Source organism: Lutjanus erythropterus, chromosome 17, assembly GCF_056507025.1.
Source record: "Lutjanus erythropterus isolate fLutEry1 chromosome 17, fLutEry1.hap2, whole genome shotgun sequence".
NCBI classification, from domain to species: Eukaryota; Metazoa; Chordata; class Actinopteri; order Lutjaniformes; family Lutjanidae; genus Lutjanus; species Lutjanus erythropterus.
In genome coordinates, this window is record NC_139333.1 from 25,850,595 (window position 1) to 25,871,126 (window position 20,532).

The window sequence follows — 20,532 nt, forward strand, 5'->3', positions numbered from 1 at the left end:
TTTTGCATTAATGTGATCAAATATCTTGATTTGTCAATGCATCAGACGTCCCCATCAAGGTTTTTTTTTTCCAAACGTAATTTAGTCAAGAACATTTGCTCTATCATGATATATTGATATAACATAAAGCGCCATGACTGCAGATTCGATCTGTGTGCAGGTTTTATCCGACCTGCAGCTGCACATGAACATGTTATCATGGCGGTTACATACCGTCACCTCTGCACAAACCTCACACCTGATAACAGCACAGATACAAGCTGATCTGTCGAGTTGAAGAGGACTCTGCGTGTGTGTGTGTGTGTGTTGCGACATCAGAACAAGGCCAAGGAAACACATCTCCATAGCAACACTAGGATCCAAAAATCACTTCAGCATGCAAAAAAGCTCCTCCTCCTCCTCCTCCTCTTTGTATTTATTTTGGTGCCAATGCACCAAAACCTTTTTTCTCACACAGTAAAACATTTAAACTCCACAGTCAAAACGCAGCTGCAGCCAAGGACACAGTGGAAATTAAACTTCTTTTACATAACTCAGTCTGAAACTGCATTGCAGAGTCATTTTTATTAAGGTGGACATCTCTAATGTTAAAGGAATAGTTTGTTTTTTTTCAGTTTTGAGAAGCAGCAGGAGTATCGGTGTTGATTAGTTTGTTTGTGTTATTGTGTTTTAAAGGTTTAGTTAGGACTCAGCAAAGTTAGACAACACAAATAAACTAAAAGGTCAACCAGCAAATCAAATGTTTTTTTGAAGCAAAATAGCTGATTTTAAGTCTATTCAAGTTCAATTTTTCTTACTCAACAAGTGGATCCATCAGACAGTCTCTTTGTCATGGACATGTAACTGTGAGAAATCTACCAGCTACTGTTGAATTTGTGTGTATCACTCCAGTGATCTACTCCAGTTTGAAAACCACTGTATTCTGAGTGATGCTTTAAATTGAATAAAAATAAAAGTGTAGATGATCACAAAAAACCAACAACAAAAAAATAAACTAAAAATTCATTCAGTGTCAGCAAAGGACCAAAAGTTACATCTCTCTTCAGCTCCAACCAAGACTTTGATGTTGACATTATCAAGGTTGCTGTGGTAACCAGAGGAGTGTGTGTGTGTGTGTGTGTGTGTGTGCTGACGACTGAATGTGGGCCAGGAAGCACTGCAGAGCTGCTGACACAGCACACACGCACACACACACACACACACACAGATGGACCCTGTGTGTGTAACAGTTGTCTATGCATTCATCTGCATGAACGCACACACTCAAACATGGATCTCTAACAAGAATAATTTCACAATCGGAGACCTGTGTATGTGTGTGTGTGTGTGTGTGTGTGTGTTTTACCTGAGACTGTGCGTTGACGTTGGCATTGTGGGTGACGAGCTCCTTCACCACCTCTGTCTGCCCAGCGAGTGAAGCTATGTGCAGAGCTGTGTTTCCTTTCTGTTTGGAGAAAAAAAGGAAAAAATGTTAGAAATCATTTTACATCATTTAAGTTGTTCTTCCTCTTGTTGCGTCATTTTCATTGTTTTCGTCTTTTTTACGTGATTTGTCTTGTTCCGTGTTTTACACCTTGTTACATATTTTTCCACCTTATTAGATCCTTAACGTTTTTCATCCTATTACATGTTCTTTGTCTTGTTATGTCTTTTATGTCTATTCTGTCGTCACATCCTTTGTTTTTCCTCGTTACGACTTTTTCATGTCGTTACGTCTTGTAAGTTGCTTTTCATCTTCTTGCAGCTTTAACATAGTTTTCATCTTTTTCATCTTGTTATGGCTTTTATGTCAGTTTTGTCTTGTTAAGTTAGTCTTAGTTACTTCCCACCTCTGCAATTAAGGTGGTTTAAGACTTTTTAAAAAGGCGTACTTTTTGGATAGTGAGACAAAACAGATAATCTGGGATGTTGAAAAAGTGACGTATCTTTGGTATGAGGGTGTGTCGCATACACTGAATCTAATGGATGCACCTGTTGTATGAGTGTCAGCTACAGCAGCTAAACAGCAGCTGTTGCCATGTTGTCATTCCTGCTCCCAGTTTAAACTCCACATATAATACACCTCCCCTCATTCCTGAATCTGAACTGATGTATCCCCTTCTCCTCTCATGCTTCACTTCTCCTCCTTAAATGTAACTTAAACCTGCCTCAAGACTGCATGAAAATGAATAACTGCTTGCCAGAACAAAAAAAAAAAAAAAAAAAAAACACAATAAAATGAGAATTTGCCAGCAGCGGTGCACAAACTGGGACTTCAACCTCTGCCTCCCTTAAAGTCAGTGTGTTCATATGCACTCAAACTTGTAACTGATTTTTTTGGCAGCTGCAAACACAAGACTGACATATTATCACCTCAAGTTGGCAAACTTTTCAGCAAACAGTTGTCTGCTGTATTTACACATCCAGCGGGCATGAAGCAACATTAGCATTCATTTGGAGATGTGTTTCTGCGTACCTGGTCTCCAGAAAGTCCAATATTTTCTCTCTTTTTAGCTCTGTTTTTTGTCCGCGACCCCTGATATCTGGCTCTTTAGCTGCTAAATGCTAAAAGCTATGTTTACTGACAGCCATTTAGCCTGATGTTAGCATAACATTTTGTAGCTGACATTTGAGGAGGTCAGATATTTTAACTATATTTCATGTTACCTGCTTTACTCGTTAACACTAATGTTTATGTTGTTACGTAATGTTAACTTGACATTATTAGCTATAACATTTTGAAGCTAACATTTGTAGGGGTCACATATTTCGACCATATTTCAAATTATCCTGTTTTACTCATTAATACTAGCTTTAGCTTTGTCAGTTGGCTTGTTCACTTATACCTAACTGATGGTTTTGGCAGTGGAAACAAGCTGAACACACAAATTTTGACATGGGTTATTATACCTTGTAAAACTAGTATGGCTAACTTGTTAGTAAGCATTTACCTAATACATCCAGCATTAGCATTGATTTGTAGTTATAAATCCAATATTCACTCTCCTTTTACCTCTGTTTTTGTTCTCCACAACTCCACTCCTGGCTCTTTAGCTGCTAAATGCTAAAAGCTATGCTCATCAGCAGTTATTTAGCCTGACATTATTAATACAACCTTCTAGGGCTGCAGCTATCGAATATTTCGATTATTCTATTGAAAATTACATCGATTAATCGAGTAATCGGATAAAACATATTTTTGTTTAGTTAAAGAGCAATTATAAATATACATGAGAAAATAAGACATTTCACCTAATAATGAACCATTGGTTTCCTTTTTTAGACAATCAATGTCTTTATTTTTAGATGCACATTGTTTAAAAACCCTGAACTTACACCAGCTGACCAAATTCACTGCCTTCACTCAAAAAACTAAGGATCTTACCAAGAAATTTTCTTATTTCTAACCTAAAAATGTCATTACACCTGATAACACACATCACTTAAAAGGTTAGGTGTTTTCCCCACGTGTTTCAATTGAACTTTCATTTGTGTCAAGCACATTTTAAGTTCTAGTTAAGTTTTAAGTTAAAGTCTTGATAAGATTTTGAGTTTTTGCAGTGCTCAAAATAAAATTATGATACCTGCTGTATTGGAGCACATTAGGCACCAGTGCTACTTGATGTTTTATCCATCAATGACTACTGAGCTAAAATTGAGAACTACCCAGTTAGCTTTATTATGTTTTTATTTTTCACCCTCATCACTCTACAGCGCTGTGTTTTTACAGATTAAATAAAGCCTGTATGAATGGCACGTTAGCCACGCATCGACAGTAGTCATAATTAATAGAAACCTAGTCCTCCGCAGGGCTAACGTTATGTTAGCAAGGTACAGTAACGTTAATCTCATTAATTAACGCAACGTGTCCAGCTTGAAATGCTCCCACACTTTTGACATTTTCTGCCTTTTCTTTGTGCCTTTCTCTTCGCTTTCGTCGCCTTCTTCGTCATTACCTCTACATCCATGGTTAAAACCGAACATATCCGCCGCCTCTTTCTTCTTCTTTTACGTGCGTGACGTCACGCGTTGTGCCGCATTAAAAGTAGTCCGGGCGAAATACCATGCTTTGAGCTGGCAAAATTAAACGATTCCTCGAGGCAGAGAAAATTCCTCGATCATTTTTTGTAATCGAGTTACTCGAATTATTCGAGGAATCGTTTCAGCCCTACAACCTTCTGTAACTAACATTTGTAGATATTGTTGAGACGTAATTCAAAATATCCTTAATTTACATTGTTATTAAAAGAGCATTCTGGTCAAGTCTAAGATCAAATATTTCAACAATATTTAATATTACCTGCTCTACACGATTAAGGTAGACTATTAGCTAACCTTAGCTTTGCCAGCTAGCTCAGTTAAACCTGACTGATGTTTTTTGCAGTGGAAAAAATGCTGTCAACATAAATTTTGACATGGTGCATTATTACTTTATACAACTAATGTGGTGCACTTGTTGGCAAACCTATACATCCAGCATTAGCATTCATTTTATTTGTAGTCATGCTTCTGGCCACATGGTGTGAATTCTCTTTCCTTTTAGCTCTGTTTTTGTTCTCCACAGCTCCACTCCTGAGGGGAATATCTGTCTCTTTAGCTGCTAAATGCTACACACTGTGTTCACCAATAATCATTTAGCCTGATGTTGTTAGCATAAAGTTTTGTAATATTTGAAGGTAGCCTTTATTGTGCTAATCAAAAGTCAAAAATTTAAGATATTAGCTAACGTTAGCTATGTCAATTAGCTATTTCGGTTAGCTATAGAACAGTTACACTTGGCAGTTATTGGGTGAATATTTAGTAAAAACTGATCTCTACATAAAAAATAGTTTTATTCATGTATAAATCTCCCTGCAGTAAACGCTGTGAAAATACTCAGTTCTAAGTAAAATTACTGCATTGAAAATGTTACTTTAGCAGAAGCAAAAATCAGGAAAATGTAGTTAAAAGTAAAAGTATTAAGTGCAGAAAATAGCCACTGTGACTTTTCAGATATTATACAGTATCATTAGATTATTATTACTTATGCATTAATGTAAAAGTAGGATTTTACATTTGATTTGCAGTTGGTAATGATTATTTTCATTATGGATTAATCTGACACCTTCACGATGCTTGTTTTGTCTAAGGGCGCAAAATTTCAATTTATTATGGAGAAATAAAAATGATTAAATCATTAAAGGGGAAAGTAGTAGGAATCAATTAGCCAATTAATTTTCAGACAGTAGATAAACTGACTAATCCTCACATTTTTTAATGTGTAAAATTACACATAACTAACACATAATCGTAGTGAAAAGTGTCATGAGAAGAAACTATAAAGTACAAGTACCTCAAATTTGTAAACTACTGTAAATAATTAGGCTCAGTTTGTATTTATGAAGAGCTGGTGCAGTAAAGTCCAATAAGGAAACCTGCAGGAAAAGCAACTACATCTTTATAAAAATTTAATAACTTTTTCTCTTGATGGATATACAATTTATTTACTGTGCAGAATTACATCACCACTGGTTCCAGTGCAGAGTTTCCGTGCCACATGACTGAAATACACCACAGAGCCAAGAAAGGTTTCTGCGGGGAACACCGTCATGCACACGACCAGACAGATTATTTCCTTTCACTAAATCAGTTCAGCCGTTCATCTCCTTTACTGCTGCTTTAAGCTCTGTGACTTTGAGAAGGAGCTGACAAAGCAAACTGCAGTATGTGTGTGTCAGTGTGTGTGTGTGATCATGCATACACTGTGAGGCTGTGTGTGTGTGTGTGTTTGTGTGACTCGTGGGTGGCACACACACCTTGGTGGCTGCGTCCACATTGGCACCATGCTTGATGAGCTCAGCCACCACTTCCACATGGCCCTCCTTCGAGGCCAGATGGAGAGCATTCAGACCGTTCTGCACACAGAGGAAAGAGAAAAGAGAGCTTTTATTATTTTTAAGTCAAGAGGAAAGATAAAGAACCCCTCCTTTAAATAGCTTTCTGCACTTTTACTCAGGAACACTGGGTAACAATTCATAATAATCCTCATAAACATATTATAATTTTACTGTTAAACATTCAAATAATGTTCATAGGTGCCCTGCAAAGTATTTCACCCATTCCTGAGAACTGGACAAATCATGTCCTATGAAAATTGATTAATACCATCAATCTAATTCCAAATCTTTAGTGAAAATGTATGCTTTCAGGATATGTAAATATGAAATATATACAATTTATGACAAGAAATCACAACTTCACAATTTAGAAACATGTTAAAAGTCCTCAAAGCTAACAAAACCTACTGATAACGTAGCACAGAAAAGTGCTATCAAAATCATATTTGTCTTAAAATAGATTTTTTTAATGATAATGTTGGCCCTTTAAATCTGTGTCCCAGATTTCCATCAGCACTGTCAATTTTTTTTCCAAAAAAAAAAAAAAAAAAAAAAAAAGATTTAATCAGGCATAAAAAGTGTTAGCTAGAGCCTAAGGACCCCTGTCCCACTTCCAAGAAGTCCACCTCTTAAGAAAAGATTATGTTTTGGGTTAAAATAAGCACATTTCTTATGTAAGCTCATGTTTCTCACATTACTTAATGTACATAAGGTATTATAATCATCAATTGCAGCTTAACAATATCAGTCCAAATTATATTTATGTATGTTTAAGGTTTACAACCTAATTATTAACCATTAACAAAGTAATCTGATCCATCTCTCTTTGTAATGATTCCATAATTTGGTAGCCGTTAACAAAATACTTAAAATAGTATAGAAAGTGTTGTAATGTGTGCAACAATAAACTATTAGCTGACTAATTTAATCAGAATGTACTGCATGTAATTTAATTGTGAATTTAAAGGAAGTTAAGTGTTTATTCACTGTTTTATAGCCGCTCAACTTGAGCTAAACTCTGGTCTTCTGTTAAAAGACACACCTTTCAAGCAGGTATCCCTGCTGTAACGGATATATAAATCCCCGCCGTGATGAGCTGACGTGCCGAGGCAAAGCGAGACGTGTACGTGAAGAAGGTGAGTACCACCGTTTGGTTCAAGAAATGAACTTAGACAGAGCTCAGTTCAAAGAGTATGAGCAGCACGTGCTTCACGACAGCCTGGGTGAAAAGCGACAGCGTTTTAACCAAAGTTGAACAATTTTTAAACTCTCAGCGAGCAAAAAAAAAATACTCAGCGCCTCATCACGCCGCTGGCATTTGAATCAGGGTGTAAATACTCTGCGCTCCAATTGGAAACAATTCAAAAATAGTGCTGACAGCAGGAAAAAACACTTTGGTGGACACAGTCCCTCAGGCCTGCAGCGTGAACGTAGGCTAAGAGGGGTGATATGTCAGGTTTTGGATTCTTAGACAGTACTTGTGAGGATCATCACTGAGGCACACCGCTGCATGGATAAACACTGATCACCTTTTTTTACACCTTAATTTTATCCAGAGTATAAATAAATACTCAGACATGGAGTTTGGAGCTTCAAGAAGGGAAACAGTGTGACATTAAAGCAGTGTATTTAGCCATGACAGTGAAGAAGGGCTGTGAATCCAATTTGGCCGTTTGATACAAATATCTGACGTGCGCCACACTAAACTCTTACATGAGCCTACATGAGTATGTTTTACCAGTCAGACTCACCTCTCTTTATCATCTGTAATGTGAAAACATCAGATTTTCACACAGTCAGAGAAAATAAAAGTGTGCGCCCTCCTGTAGTTCAGGTATAAAATCAGCACTGCGGAGCCCTGCGCGCTCTACGCTCCTTCACACCCTGAATTCAGGATTTACTTTAACCAAACCACAGCTGGTGATTGTTGAAACAGTGGAAAGACAAACCAAGACGTTGTTGGTGAGGTTTATTTTGCTCCTGTCGAGTTTGAATCAAACTGTTGACGATGATGATGTTAAAATTCCAGTTTTTCACAGAGAGTGTGGCGAGAGCAATAAAACTGCTAAAGCCGTTTCTGGTTAAACAAAACATATCTTACTCTTCAGAACAAGGTCTCTCACTGTAGCGATCCTCTCCATAACGTTGTCAGACACTTGGAATAACAACCCGATCCGGTCAGGGGCAAAAACAAGCGTCACCTTCCCCGTGCGCTCTGGTGAAGCGGCTGCTGCGGCGCATCACCCCGTGCGCTGTTTCTATCACTCATCTCTGCTTCCGTCACAGTTTTGTGGTGATTCTGAGACTCGGTTTGTAAAGTTTATAGCCTGTCACGCTGTTGCATTGCTCTGTGTATTTATAATTCTTCACTGAAATGTTCTTTCAGGGTGCAGCTTTACAATGGAGAGGTCGACTTTGCTGCAGAACCATTTGACAGGTTTTTATGGATGTTTTGTGCAATTGATTTTGGGCAGAATATCACTTTAAGATCTCTACAGACTTAACTGACAGCGTCACTGTAAAAGTAAAAGCCAAAAACAGATTACGTGGAACTACACACTCACTTTCTGAGGACTGCATGTTGGAAAGCTTACCTGATTACAAATATTGATGTCGACTCCATTCTTCAGGTAGTCCAAAGCTTTCTCGAGGTTCCCGGCCCGAGCTGATCGCAGATAGCAGGCATTTACATCCGTCTGCAGGAAGACAGAGAGAGGAACAGGTTGGTTTTTCATCTTAACTTCTGTGTACTGCAGTGAATCGATGAGTGAGGTTACTTCAGGTTCACGAAAAACTGGGGAGAATAAAAACTGGTGCACAGTAAAATAATTACAAATGTCATTAAAAAGGCACAGAATGGATTCTGATATAGTAAAGCGTGCGCTGTGTCTGTGCGCAAAGCAATTACATATTTTTTATAACTCAAAGCTTATTCCAGGCTGTTTATCATTTTGTAAATAATCTAAATATTGCAGCATTAGTCAGAAGCTTTATGTGTCAGAGCATCCCCACGGATCGCTGCAGTGAAAGATAAGTTGAATAAATCCTTCCAGGCTTGTAGGCTATTAGCTGAAAAAATGGGGTAAATTTTGTGTGGCAAGCCCTTTGAGAGCTGACAGAAACTGAATCAGAGCCAAAATAAGAAAACATTTGAAGGTTTGAGGGTGAAGGAGAGCAGGAATACACTTCACTACTCTTCAACATGCTTAGTTTAACAGTGCAACGCTGAGCCAAGAATAACCAGGCTGCCAAATCCACGCCTACAACCAACCAGGACATTTACTAGATCTGATTCAGAGGACAGTTTGCTCGGTGCCAACATGTGTTTTTCACATATTGTAGATAAAAATAAATATTTGCATTAAGATAAAAGTCTAAATAGATCAGAACATTTAGAGGAAATTATAAAATGAACAAGAATCATAGGAAATTATGATTAAATCTGTCATCACGCTCTGTAGAAATGGCAGTATATCAAAACAAAAACAAAAAAGAAGCTGTTTATCCATGCTGATATTTTATTGGTGTGAGCTGCAAAGTTTTGGAGATATCAGCTGTAGAGATCTCGCCCCTCTTTTGAATATAATAGATGGCACGAGTCCTGTGATGTTCAAAATGGCAAAAAAAAAAAAAAAAGAAACTCAACATCAAAGTCTCTTTCTTGAAATCAAGACCTGGTTACTCAAGATGATCAACAGACCTCGTTGTGAGCAGTTTTATGAAGGAACTATTTTCTCTCTAGTTGACAGAAATCTCCAGAACTCAAACCAAAACAAACTAGATGGATAAACGGCACCACAGGCCAGAGGAAAACTGAACTGTCCCTTTAAAGCAATAAATCTACTTAAAATCGATTCAGTTTGCTTGATAGAGATATTGCTTTGCATCTTTACAGCTTTGCTGTACTGTCCCCGTGGGCCACTGAGCTCCTATACTTGGTGGCCCAAATGTAAACACAAGTTGAGGCTAGTTGAAGAAACACAGATGTGTCATATTCAACACATACTTAAACTCACTTAGACTCACTCCTACAATTTAAATTTTGTTTCTCCAAGTTCACCTTTTGTGATTCTCCTCTGAGAATCAAGTTAGTAGTTTGAGTTGGCTTAGTAAACACAGACTTTAAGCCAGGAGGCCACCTACATGGTGGTGGCCACAGAGTAACTCTTTGTGGCCACAGGTCCTGGTTATTGTTGAACTGTGCGACTGATGTTACATTCAAGCATCTTTTTTAGGAGAAAATGAATAATACAAATGATTATATTAGGGGTTGGTCAACTAATCAGATTTTTTCAGGGCTGATGCTGAAGCCGTCAGTGTTGATAGGATATTACTCATGACATGTAACCAACCAGGTAGAGTTGTGGGCGGGACACTGAATAACACCACAGAACAGTGATTACAGACAGAGAGAGACGTAAGAAGAAGTAAAACAACGTGAAAGATATAACAAGCCAAAAACAACGTAAAAGACACAGTAAGATAGAAAAAATGTAAAAGATGAAAAAAACAAAAAAGACAAAACAAGGCAAAAAACAACATAAAACACATCACGAGATGCAAAACAACATAAAGGGTGAAAAAGACGTAACACGACAAAAACAACGTAAAAGATGAAAAGATGCAACAAGAGAAAAATAATGTAAAAGATGAAAAAGACGTATCAAGACAAAAATATGGTGAAAGACATAACAAGATGAAAAACTACATAAAAGACCATAAAGATATAACAGACAAAGATGGCTACTTTTTACTTTTATACTTTGAGTATAAAAGTACTTGAGTAAAGAAGTTGAATCAGTACTTCTACTTTTACCAGAGTCCTTTATTACCCAAGTATCTGTACTTGAGTAAAGAATACATGTACTTTTGACACCTCTGGGTATATTGAAAAATCAAACAAATACTTTAGAATATTATATCAGTGACTGATTGAGGTAATCGTGGAGTGGAATCGTGTTTTGTTTTGTTTTTTTAATCTAAATAATAATGAAAGTTATATTATTTGCACTTTCCTGAATAACGCACTCAGATTCAGGTGCAGCCCTGTTTATCACCTCTTCTCTGTGCTGAACTGTGGAGTCTGGATGGTAAGAAAACTGCGCTCAAAGAGCTAAGGAAGAAAAATCATCCTGAAATATCAAAAGTAGCAGAAGATAATCACATCCAGCCTTTTGACGAGTGAAAATCAGTTTGTATTTATTCTGAATGCACACCAGACTGTCCGTGGGCTGATGCCGTCAGCATCCAAAATTATTGTTTATAAACACTGTAGTGCAATTTTCTCCAAAAGGCAGCGTAATTGGGACAAACAGACAATCCCAAACTACCTACTGCAGGCTCCAGTTGTTGTTTTTTTTTTCTCAGGAAAGAAACAGTAAGAAAAGCAGAGCAATTTGCACTTAACCCATCACGGGATTTCAGGGTGCGGCTGAGCGCAGGGTGGGTGACTGCAGGGGTTTGTGTCAGAGCGAGTGGTGGGGTGGGGCGTTGAAGCAGAGTGACAGAGTGTGTGTGTGTGTGTGGAGGGGAGGTGAAGGCTGTGGGGAAGACGGACAGGCGGACGGACAGACAGGCAGGAAGGCAGACAGTCTCCGATTTCATGATTGCAGTGTTACAGTCTGCCACACCCATGTATTCAAACAGACAGCACACAGGATGAGCGCTCTCCAATTACCCTCTGCTCCTGTGACGATTAACCTACAATATTCTCTCATTTACACACAAGAAAAAGGCATTACAGAGTGACTAACAGGCTGATGATTCACACACAAACTCTGAGCAGATATTTAGTGATAGAAAACCATGAAAAAATACCTGTCACCGACACCGGTGAGAGCAGAACGGGCTACAAGTCGATGCTAATATCTGCTGTGATGTTATTATTAATAAATCCCATAATAATTCTACAGTGAGCAGATAGTCTAAAAGTTAACCCAACTGTGTCCTGATGTCATAAGCCAGATGTGAGAACCTCTGACTTTATCAAAATGTTGGGTTTTGATTTATTGGCTTTTTTAGGCCCTGGATTTGGTCTCTCAGGCAACATTTTTATGCACCAATTTGTGCGTTTACAGCATCAATTTATAATGCAAATGTCTGTATTTATGTAGAGGAAAACACAAAAAGTAGGTACCAGGTGACAATTTAATGGAATGGCACGCAGCAAGGCTCTCAGTCAAGCTGTTCGTCAAAATAAAAGTCTCCTGCTCCTTTCATGTTTTACTGGGAGGGAAAAATGCACCCTGAAATCACCTATGGATGTTGGTGCTGTACAAAGCTTGTAAAGAAGACTGCAGACACAACTCATGGCTAAAAACAGTTTAACAACATTTGCAGGCAAAAAATATACATTAGCTGTTTCTCTTTAAATACCGTAATTCTCCTAAAAAGCTAGAACTAACCATCAATCAAAGCCAAAGATATGCAGTAAAAGACGGTGCTCTTTGTAGTACAGAAAAAGATAAAAAATGAAACGATTGTTGACATTGCACTGTAAAAATATGAGTTGAGACAACTCAAAATTTCAAGGCAACTTAAAACAACAGATTTTTAAGTTTTGAGCCCAACTCAAATTAAAATTTTTTGAAATAAACTAAAAAAAAAGTTTTAAAAATGTTATTTTCTAGTCTCTTAAAGTCAGTAATGTCAGTTTGCCACTGTGGGCTATAATGCAAATATATATGTAATTTCTTCTTTAATAAGATTACAGAGATATGTCAAGCTGACTTTGGGGGTCCATGTTTGTAAAATGATGCCACCAAATCTAGGAAATTGCTCTTTAATGGAGCCACAACAAAGCCTTTAAAACCTCACAACAGAAGAGAAAATCAGGAGGAATATAAGCTATACGTTGTTCTGCAGAAAGCTTTGTCATGCTCACTGCACCATGATCTTTGTTGTTGTAGACAGATTGTCAGCTAAAGCTGATTGCTGAGCTCATTTCCCACTCAGTGAATGGATCTTATCTGAGTTCATCATCACAAGTACACAAACACAGGGAGTGTTTCTGGTGTCAGCATCCATCCCGTGGGCCACGGGGACTGCGGGGGGCTTACCGGACGCCATGACGTCACAGACACGTGTTTGATCCAGGACTGCTACTGCGAGTATTTTACAAACCTCTTAAGTGCTTATTATTATTATTGTAAATGTGAATCTTGCGACTCGATTAATGCCGCATCACTTGTCCTGACCTTGCTGAACTGAAATAAAGTGCTGAACAGCGCTGAAAAAAGCTGACCCACAGTTGAACCTCATGGCTGATCTCTGCTGTAGAAGCATCATAACAAGATGAAGAGCTGAGCTACTATTAACTCCTGAGTCACATGACCCTGTGCAGCATGTTGCATATCACATCACAGGACAGCCTCAACTGTATTTAGTCGGTAAATACCCACTAAAATGTTTTCCCAGAGTTGAGATTTCCTTTCTTTGGAGTTTCCCTTTGACCTGAATTGAATCTCTTCCTCCTCACTACATAATTTGACCCTTCCTAAGTTCCACCCCTTTTTGTGCTGTGGTCCAAGAACAGCTGGCACCCAGCAGAACCTCCGTCAACAGTCTCCTTTCCTGTTTCATGTCAACATAAATAAAAATGTTTTTTGTTTAGTTTCCTTGTTTCATGTACTTAGATATGCTAAGTGCTGCACTCATCTATTTTTAAAAGAAAACCAAATTTTGAAGATGTTGCTGAGGGACTTAAGTTAGCTAATGTTACTAAAACACTAACCTAGCTTGCTAACAACTGATGTAGATTAGCTAAGTAGTTAGCTCATATTTTACTATCATTAGCTATTAGATGTTACTAGCTAGCTAATGATGGATGTATGCTGCATTCAGGTAGTATTTACAGTTTTCATAACAACAGTCCATATGAACGTCCTTCTCGCTTATGGTATTAACAAACGAAAATTTTCTGAAAGCTCAAAATTCACAACATACACGACTTCCTATGTCTTAATCACAGGTTCCATATGAAGGCAGCAGTAGATCAGCTAGTGTTGCTAGTGTTTTGCTGACATTAGCTATCAGGTTCACTATCTAGCTAACAACTGACATAGATTTGCTAGCTAGATAGTTAGTGATTTGCTAACATGCTAATTAATGTCTAACTTAACCATATGTCTCTTTTACAGGTGCTCCAGCAACATTATTTTGAGAAGAAACCCAAATTTGGAAGATACACATGGTCACATCTTAAGTTGGCTAATGTTGGCAAAATGCAAGCTAACTATTCATTCCTTCATTCATTATCCGTAACCATTTATCCTTGAAGGGTCATGGGCGGCTGGAGCCTATTCCAGCTGGCATTGAGTGAGAACTACCCAATTAGCTTGCTAACAATTGATGTACATTAGCTAGCTAGTTAGCAAGCATTTTATTATCATTAGCTATTAGATGTAACTAGTTAGCTAATTACAGATGTGTGCTGCATTGAAATGGGGTCGTATTCACCATTTTCAGTAGTCCATCATGAGAGGAAATTTTCTAAAACCTCAGAGTAGCTAACTAGTTAGCTGATAGCAGCTATCGAGTGGAACTATCTCACTAATGATTGATGTAGATTAGCTAATTAGTCAGCTAGTGTTTTGCTGAGAGTAGTTAACAAGTGTAACTATCTAGCTAACAACTGATGTAGATTTGCTAGCTCATTATTTAGTGTTTTGGTAATATGATCTTAACTTTAGATGTGACTACATTTTTTACTTTTACAAGTGTCACAGCAACATATTCAGCATCTTAAAAATGTGTTTTTCTTTTTAACATAGACAAGTTTAGCAGATATTGACGTACAGGAAACAGGAGTGGGGTGGGACTTAGGGAGGGTCAATTAGCTCCTATCTTTATAAATCAGATGCTAAATACACATACAGTGTCAGTGCAAACTGAACAAATAGTGCAACTCACATACAATATGTGCATTATGTAAATCCTGCCCTCGATATCAGTTTAAACTGACAGCTCATATAATAATAACTGAGCCAGCCTCAGTAACACAAGTGATGGAAAAATGAAGAGCATTATTATTAACATTTCTTATCAAAAATAAAACATTTCCTGCAGACTGTTTCTGTAAGTGGAGCGCACTGTGAGAAGCAGTGTGCTGTGTAGGTTTTCTAAACCCTGAGAAGGGTTGTGAGGCACGATGCCAAGCCTTTTAAGTTAAGTGTGGCACCAGACTTGGCTTCTCATAACTCAGAGCATTATCAGAACTCCAGTTCAAAGCATCACGCTCTCAGAAAACTCTCCGGCCACAGAGCGCTGAAGTCCAGCAGAATATTTCTCTCAGTTTTGTAAATTTGACACCAACAGCTGCACAACCACAAAACAATGAACAAAAGTCTGACCTGACCACAACTTGTCACAGCCACATGATAGACAATCAGACTGAAGATAAAACCGACAGTATCTCTGTGTCACTTTTTAAAAAATCTTTGTCAGAGCAGTTATTTGAACTGTTCATAAATAATTAAAAAAGACTTGGAAGAAAACAGTCTTGGCTGCATTTAGAACATTTAGAACACAACTTCCAAAGATGTTAAACACTGACATCCACCAAGAGAACTTTTACAACAGTAGATGCAAAAATACACACGATTGTCCTTGATTCTTCAGCCCGTCCTCACGAGAAAAACGGGCGTACAGGTCGTCTGTACAAGCAGCTTATTACAACTCACATTTACATTTACTGATAGGCCGTAGTAAACAAGAGCAAAAGTAGAAGTCAAGTAGAATAAAGAGTGAGAAAGTCTGTATAAGGAGGTGGTTGGGGTGGATGTTTTCTTTTGTATAATTGTATTTGTATAATGTATTCTTATATTGTGTCAAAAAAAATAAAATAAAATAATATGATATGAGCAGAAAAAGAAAGCTCACTGTAGCTTCCTTACAGTCGTGCAATAAGCATGCATGACAGTACAGTACACTACACGCATGTTCGTACACGTGCACACAGGAATGTCACTGACACGACTGCACGGACGCCGTTCGACTACAGAATTAGAATCAATAAAACCATCTTCTATTTAAGTAAACGTTCATGCCTGCAATTCCTGCCATCAACTGTACACCACTGTATTCCCTGTCATGCCTCTCAGGTTGCTGCAGCTCCATGTGCCACGTTGGTCAGCATGAGCCAGGAAGTCAGTTGTCACTATGTTGTTTATCTCACTCCTCGTGTGTCGAAACAACAACGATTTAAACCTGACATCTTTACAGATACTTGTGTAAAAAAAGGCTGGTAAAAGTACAAGTACTGATTCAACTTGCAGTAAAAGTACAGGCTCATACTAAAAGTATAAAAGTAAAAAGTTGCCCTCTGAAGGACATTTAGCAAACTGAACCTTACGTTTCCTCTGTGGTTGAGCCTCCCTCTCTTGATGTTTTCATCTTGTCTTACTATTGACTTTTGTTTTTGTCAAGTTACGTCTTTTATGTAGTTTTGTCTTGTCGTGTAGTTTTTATTTTGTTACATCTTGTTAGTCCGTTGCATCATTTTTGTGTTGTCACGTCTTACATCATTTTCATTATTACAGCTTTCCACATCGTTTTCTTTTTCTCTTTTACAACGTTTTGGTTGTTACGTCTTTTGCATAGTTTTTTTTTTAATCTTCTTCTGTCTTCTGTCTAACATTATTTTTTGTCTTGTTATGTCTTTCATGTTGTTTTTGTTGTTTCATCTTTTTCATCATTTTTATCTTGCTTTACCTTTTACAACACTTCTGTCTTGCTACATCTTTTACGTTGTTTTGCCTTGTTGCATAGTTTTTGCTTTAAGTCTTGTCACGCCTTTTATGTCGTTTTTATTGTTAGGACTTTCCACATCGTTTTTGTTTTGTTGTGTTTTTATGTTGTTTCTTTTGTCTAGTTACATCTTTCACATAGTTTTTGATGTTACGTCTTTTACATCATTTTCATCTTTTACATTGTTTTTGTCTTGTTACATCTTTTACATAGTTTTGCCTTGTTGCATCATTTTCGTCTTTTACGTTGTTTTCATTGTTACGGCTGTCACATCATTTTTGTCTTGGCACGTCTGTTGTGCGTGATATGTACTGATGGATACACAAAGGAATCAACTTTTCTATGTGTTGTTGTTCCGTCCATTTAGGCTGAAATCAGTCTTAATGTTGGGATGGCTGCACGCAATGATGCATAATTACAATTATGAATAATTCCCCCCAAAAGCAATAAAATAAAAAAAAATGTAGGTATGGGTTTTTCTCTATTTTCTGACATTTTTAGACCAAATAATCAGGGGATTAATGAAGAAAATCATCTGAGGATTAACTGACAATGAAAATAATCATGCTTGTCCTCATTATAGTTTGATACAAAGTAGCAAACAGACTTCTGATCTGGAAATACTGTGTGTGAATGAGACTGAGAGTTTTAAATATGTACAATAGACCAAAAAACCCCCCAAAAAACAAGAAAAACAAAAGAGTCCAACTTCACACAGTTTATAGAAGGATTTAGTGGCAGCAGCCTGACTCAAAGAAATTAACTGAGTGAATAATCTGAAAATTTTGTTTTCTAAAGGTTCATTACAAGTTAAACTTTGTGTCACATAAGTTTAATGCCATCTTGGGGTTGTAACAGCAGAGCGGAGACTTGTTCAGCTTGTGTCACTCCAGTGTGACTTTATTTATCCATGAGAGATATGCAAAGAATGCTACAGTCGCTCTTTTTCCAGAACACGCTGCTTCACACTCGCTCGGTCACACACACACACACACACACATTCCAACACAGGAGCTGCCCCCTGCAACCAACGACGACGCCGAGGGACCACAAATCACCAGCTAACTTTTCTGTACAAGTTACAGTTAACAGAAACATATTTACTGAATGATATTTTGAAGCAAAACTACTTGGTTTCATCTGCAGGTCAGAGACAAATATTAAAGCATATATAGGTTATATTTTCTGTCATTTAATGTTACTATCTCAGATGTTCACATTAATTGTTTCAAATAATAAGGTAAACATATGTATTTAATTAAAAATCAATGAAATGCATCGTTTCTCAGTCACTCCAGGATTTCACAGGCTGTCTTTGGGATTGTTAGGGCCTTATTTCATGTCAGCTTTTTTAAAAAAATTGGAAAGCATGTCACAATGTTTTTTAACTGAAAATTAAAAAGAAAGTTGCGATTTCTTATACATAATTCATTGCAATTAAAGGCAACCTGTTCCAGAGAGAACAAAACCTCACTGAAAAGGCTCACAAGTACAAAAAAATTTAATGAAATATGCTTTTTTTTGTAGATGAAGAAGTGCAAAGAGCATTGATAAATGTTCATAACCATGACAAACTATAGAAAATACAGAAATGCAAAAACATTGACCGGGTTCATTGAGACGTACATGTACATGTCAAATTTGCATAAAAGTTGCTTGTTTGGAAAAACTGCAAGACTGTGCAGAATTCACAGGGTTTGGTTGAACTTGCATGAACTGCAGCGTCCTGGAGGGACTGATTTCTAATGTTTTTGCAACTTTTAGACTGATCATCTGGACCTTCTGCTCCGTCTGTCTGTACACACCGATTTACAACAACTCTGATTTGGATCATATTTTATGGAGAAGCAGCTTTAACCACTGCAAGAGCGACTGCTGCCAACTTTAATTTAGCTGATGTTTTGTGGTGTTTTTTGAAATGTGATGAAGCAATCTTGGTTGATCTTGAGAAAACTGCTGTGTTTTTGTGTCTCTGTTTTCCTGATAAAGCTGTTTGTTTGGACTGAGCAGGAAAACGCTCATTTAAAGGGACAGTTCACCCCCTGTCGTAGAATCTACTGGAACTACTTTCTGGTAGTACCTACAAGAAAACTGTTCACAACAAGGTTTGTGGATTATCTTGAGTAAGCAGGTCATGAAAAAGAGACATCGGATTTCTCAAATGCCTTTTTGTGGCGCTTTGATCACCGCAGGACTTGTGCCATTTAGTCCCATCATACTGGAGAGAAGGCGGACATCTCTACGGCTTCTGTTTCCAAAATTCTGCAGCTCACACCACAACAATCTAGACCGATAAACAGCACTACAGGCCGGAGGAAAATCTGCTTTTTTCTCTCAGTGAACTGCAGCAGCATTCTAGAGGTCTCATGAGTTAATCTCTGATGACATATCACAGCAATTCTATGATAAATTACAGCAAATATATTACAGATTTCTCCTTTAACGCCCATTAAACTGCAGCTTGGGTCCTGCAGTAAGTCAATAATTAGCTGGCATTTACTGCATCCTGTATATCACATATCAGTAGGTTAAGGTGGCTAATGAAGGGCTACTTTTCTACCTTAACCAATAAAAAGCTGCAGTTTCTAACACCAGTTTCCCCCCTTTTCCTCTATTTTTTTTTTTTTTAATTTCTAGCTTGCCTTTTTTATTCACCATTTCCACAAACACACACAGAGCATGCGCCACTGTCCAAGGTCAGGTGCTTCCATTCACAACATGAAACTGTTTCCACATGCAACACTGTATGTAATGTTCAGGCTCATCCGTCTATAACCAGCAGTATATAACACACAGTGAAGCAGGTAGGAATGCAAACAGACACACTCACACAAACACAAATCCACGCACACTGCAGCAGAGTGGTGCAGCAGAGTTGCCACTGCGACCCGTCCCATCAGTGACCCCCCACATCCGACAAACGTCCCATCTCTGGACCTGGCAACCACCACACACACACACACACACACACATCACTAAAATCCTGCTGGCTGTAAATCCCCCAGCGTGAATGTAACAGGAGGTGAAGTCTGTGAAGTACAGACAGTAAAGACTTACTTCTGCCAAATAGTCTGCTGCCTCCTCCACTGCCATGTTTCTCAGCCCTGCAGCTGAAAAGTGTGAAACCTGAGCACTCAATTTACTGTAGCAGCAGCAGCAGCAGCAGCAGCTAGCTCTATAGCACTGGAAGCTAGGGAGGGAGGGAGGGAGGGGAGGGGATGGGGGCAAGAGAGGAGAGGAGAGGGGGAGGGATGGTCTGTGTGTGAGGGAGAGAGAGAGAGAGAGAGAGAGAGGGTGAGGGACAGACAGGGAGTGAAAGAGTGTGAATGAGATAGAGATAGAGGGAGGGAGGAGATAGGGGCATTATGTCACGGCTAAAAATACCTGGCTCACAGTGAGAAAGTCCAGAGCATGGAGGAGGAGGAGGTGGAGGAGGGGTGAGGGAGGAGGGTGGAGGGTGGAGGGGGGAGGCAGAAGAGTTCCGGCGTTAATCTCAAACCAACCCTCACTGGAACAACACGGGATCACAGGACGACGCTCTGCTCTGAGTGTGAGAGTGTGGAAGCCACTTGTTAAAGGCAGGAAATAACTTTTACTTTCAACTGCCGTTACTGCTTTTTCCACTTGGAGACTTTTGTACTTAACTTATCTTACTTCTATTATTATTCTATAAGGCACTGTTTGCATTTACTCCTTATGCACCTTATATTTTATATTTATATTTCACTTATTCGATGCTCCATTGCTGTTATTTTTAATTTTGGAGCAATCTGGCATTAGAATTTCCTTTGGCTTTAATAAAGTTCTGTCTCATCTTACTGCCAAGTTGTAGTTTACATCCATGTCTGTCCAGACTCATATAACATGTGAGACCTGTGGAGGAATTTAATATGGAAGTTACCACCATACTGACCTGCAATTTTAAAGAAAT

General features: G+C 38.2%; 1 protein-coding gene across 1 annotated transcript in view; it reads right to left on the minus strand.

Annotated features, from left to right (window-relative positions):
* The window catches only part of LOC146312310 (ankyrin-3-like), a 150,170-nt gene that overhangs the window by 99,232 nt on the left and 30,406 nt on the right, over nucleotides 1–20,532 (minus strand). The window contains exons 2-4 of the mRNA XM_084740369.1: nucleotides 8,450–8,551; nucleotides 5,775–5,873; nucleotides 1,346–1,444 (exon numbers count right to left, since the gene is read on the minus strand). Of these exons, the coding sequence (XP_084596495.1) occupies nucleotides 1,346–1,444; nucleotides 5,775–5,873; nucleotides 8,450–8,551 (300 nt within the window). The remainder of the gene's footprint in view (nucleotides 1–1,345; nucleotides 1,445–5,774; nucleotides 5,874–8,449; nucleotides 8,552–20,532) is intronic.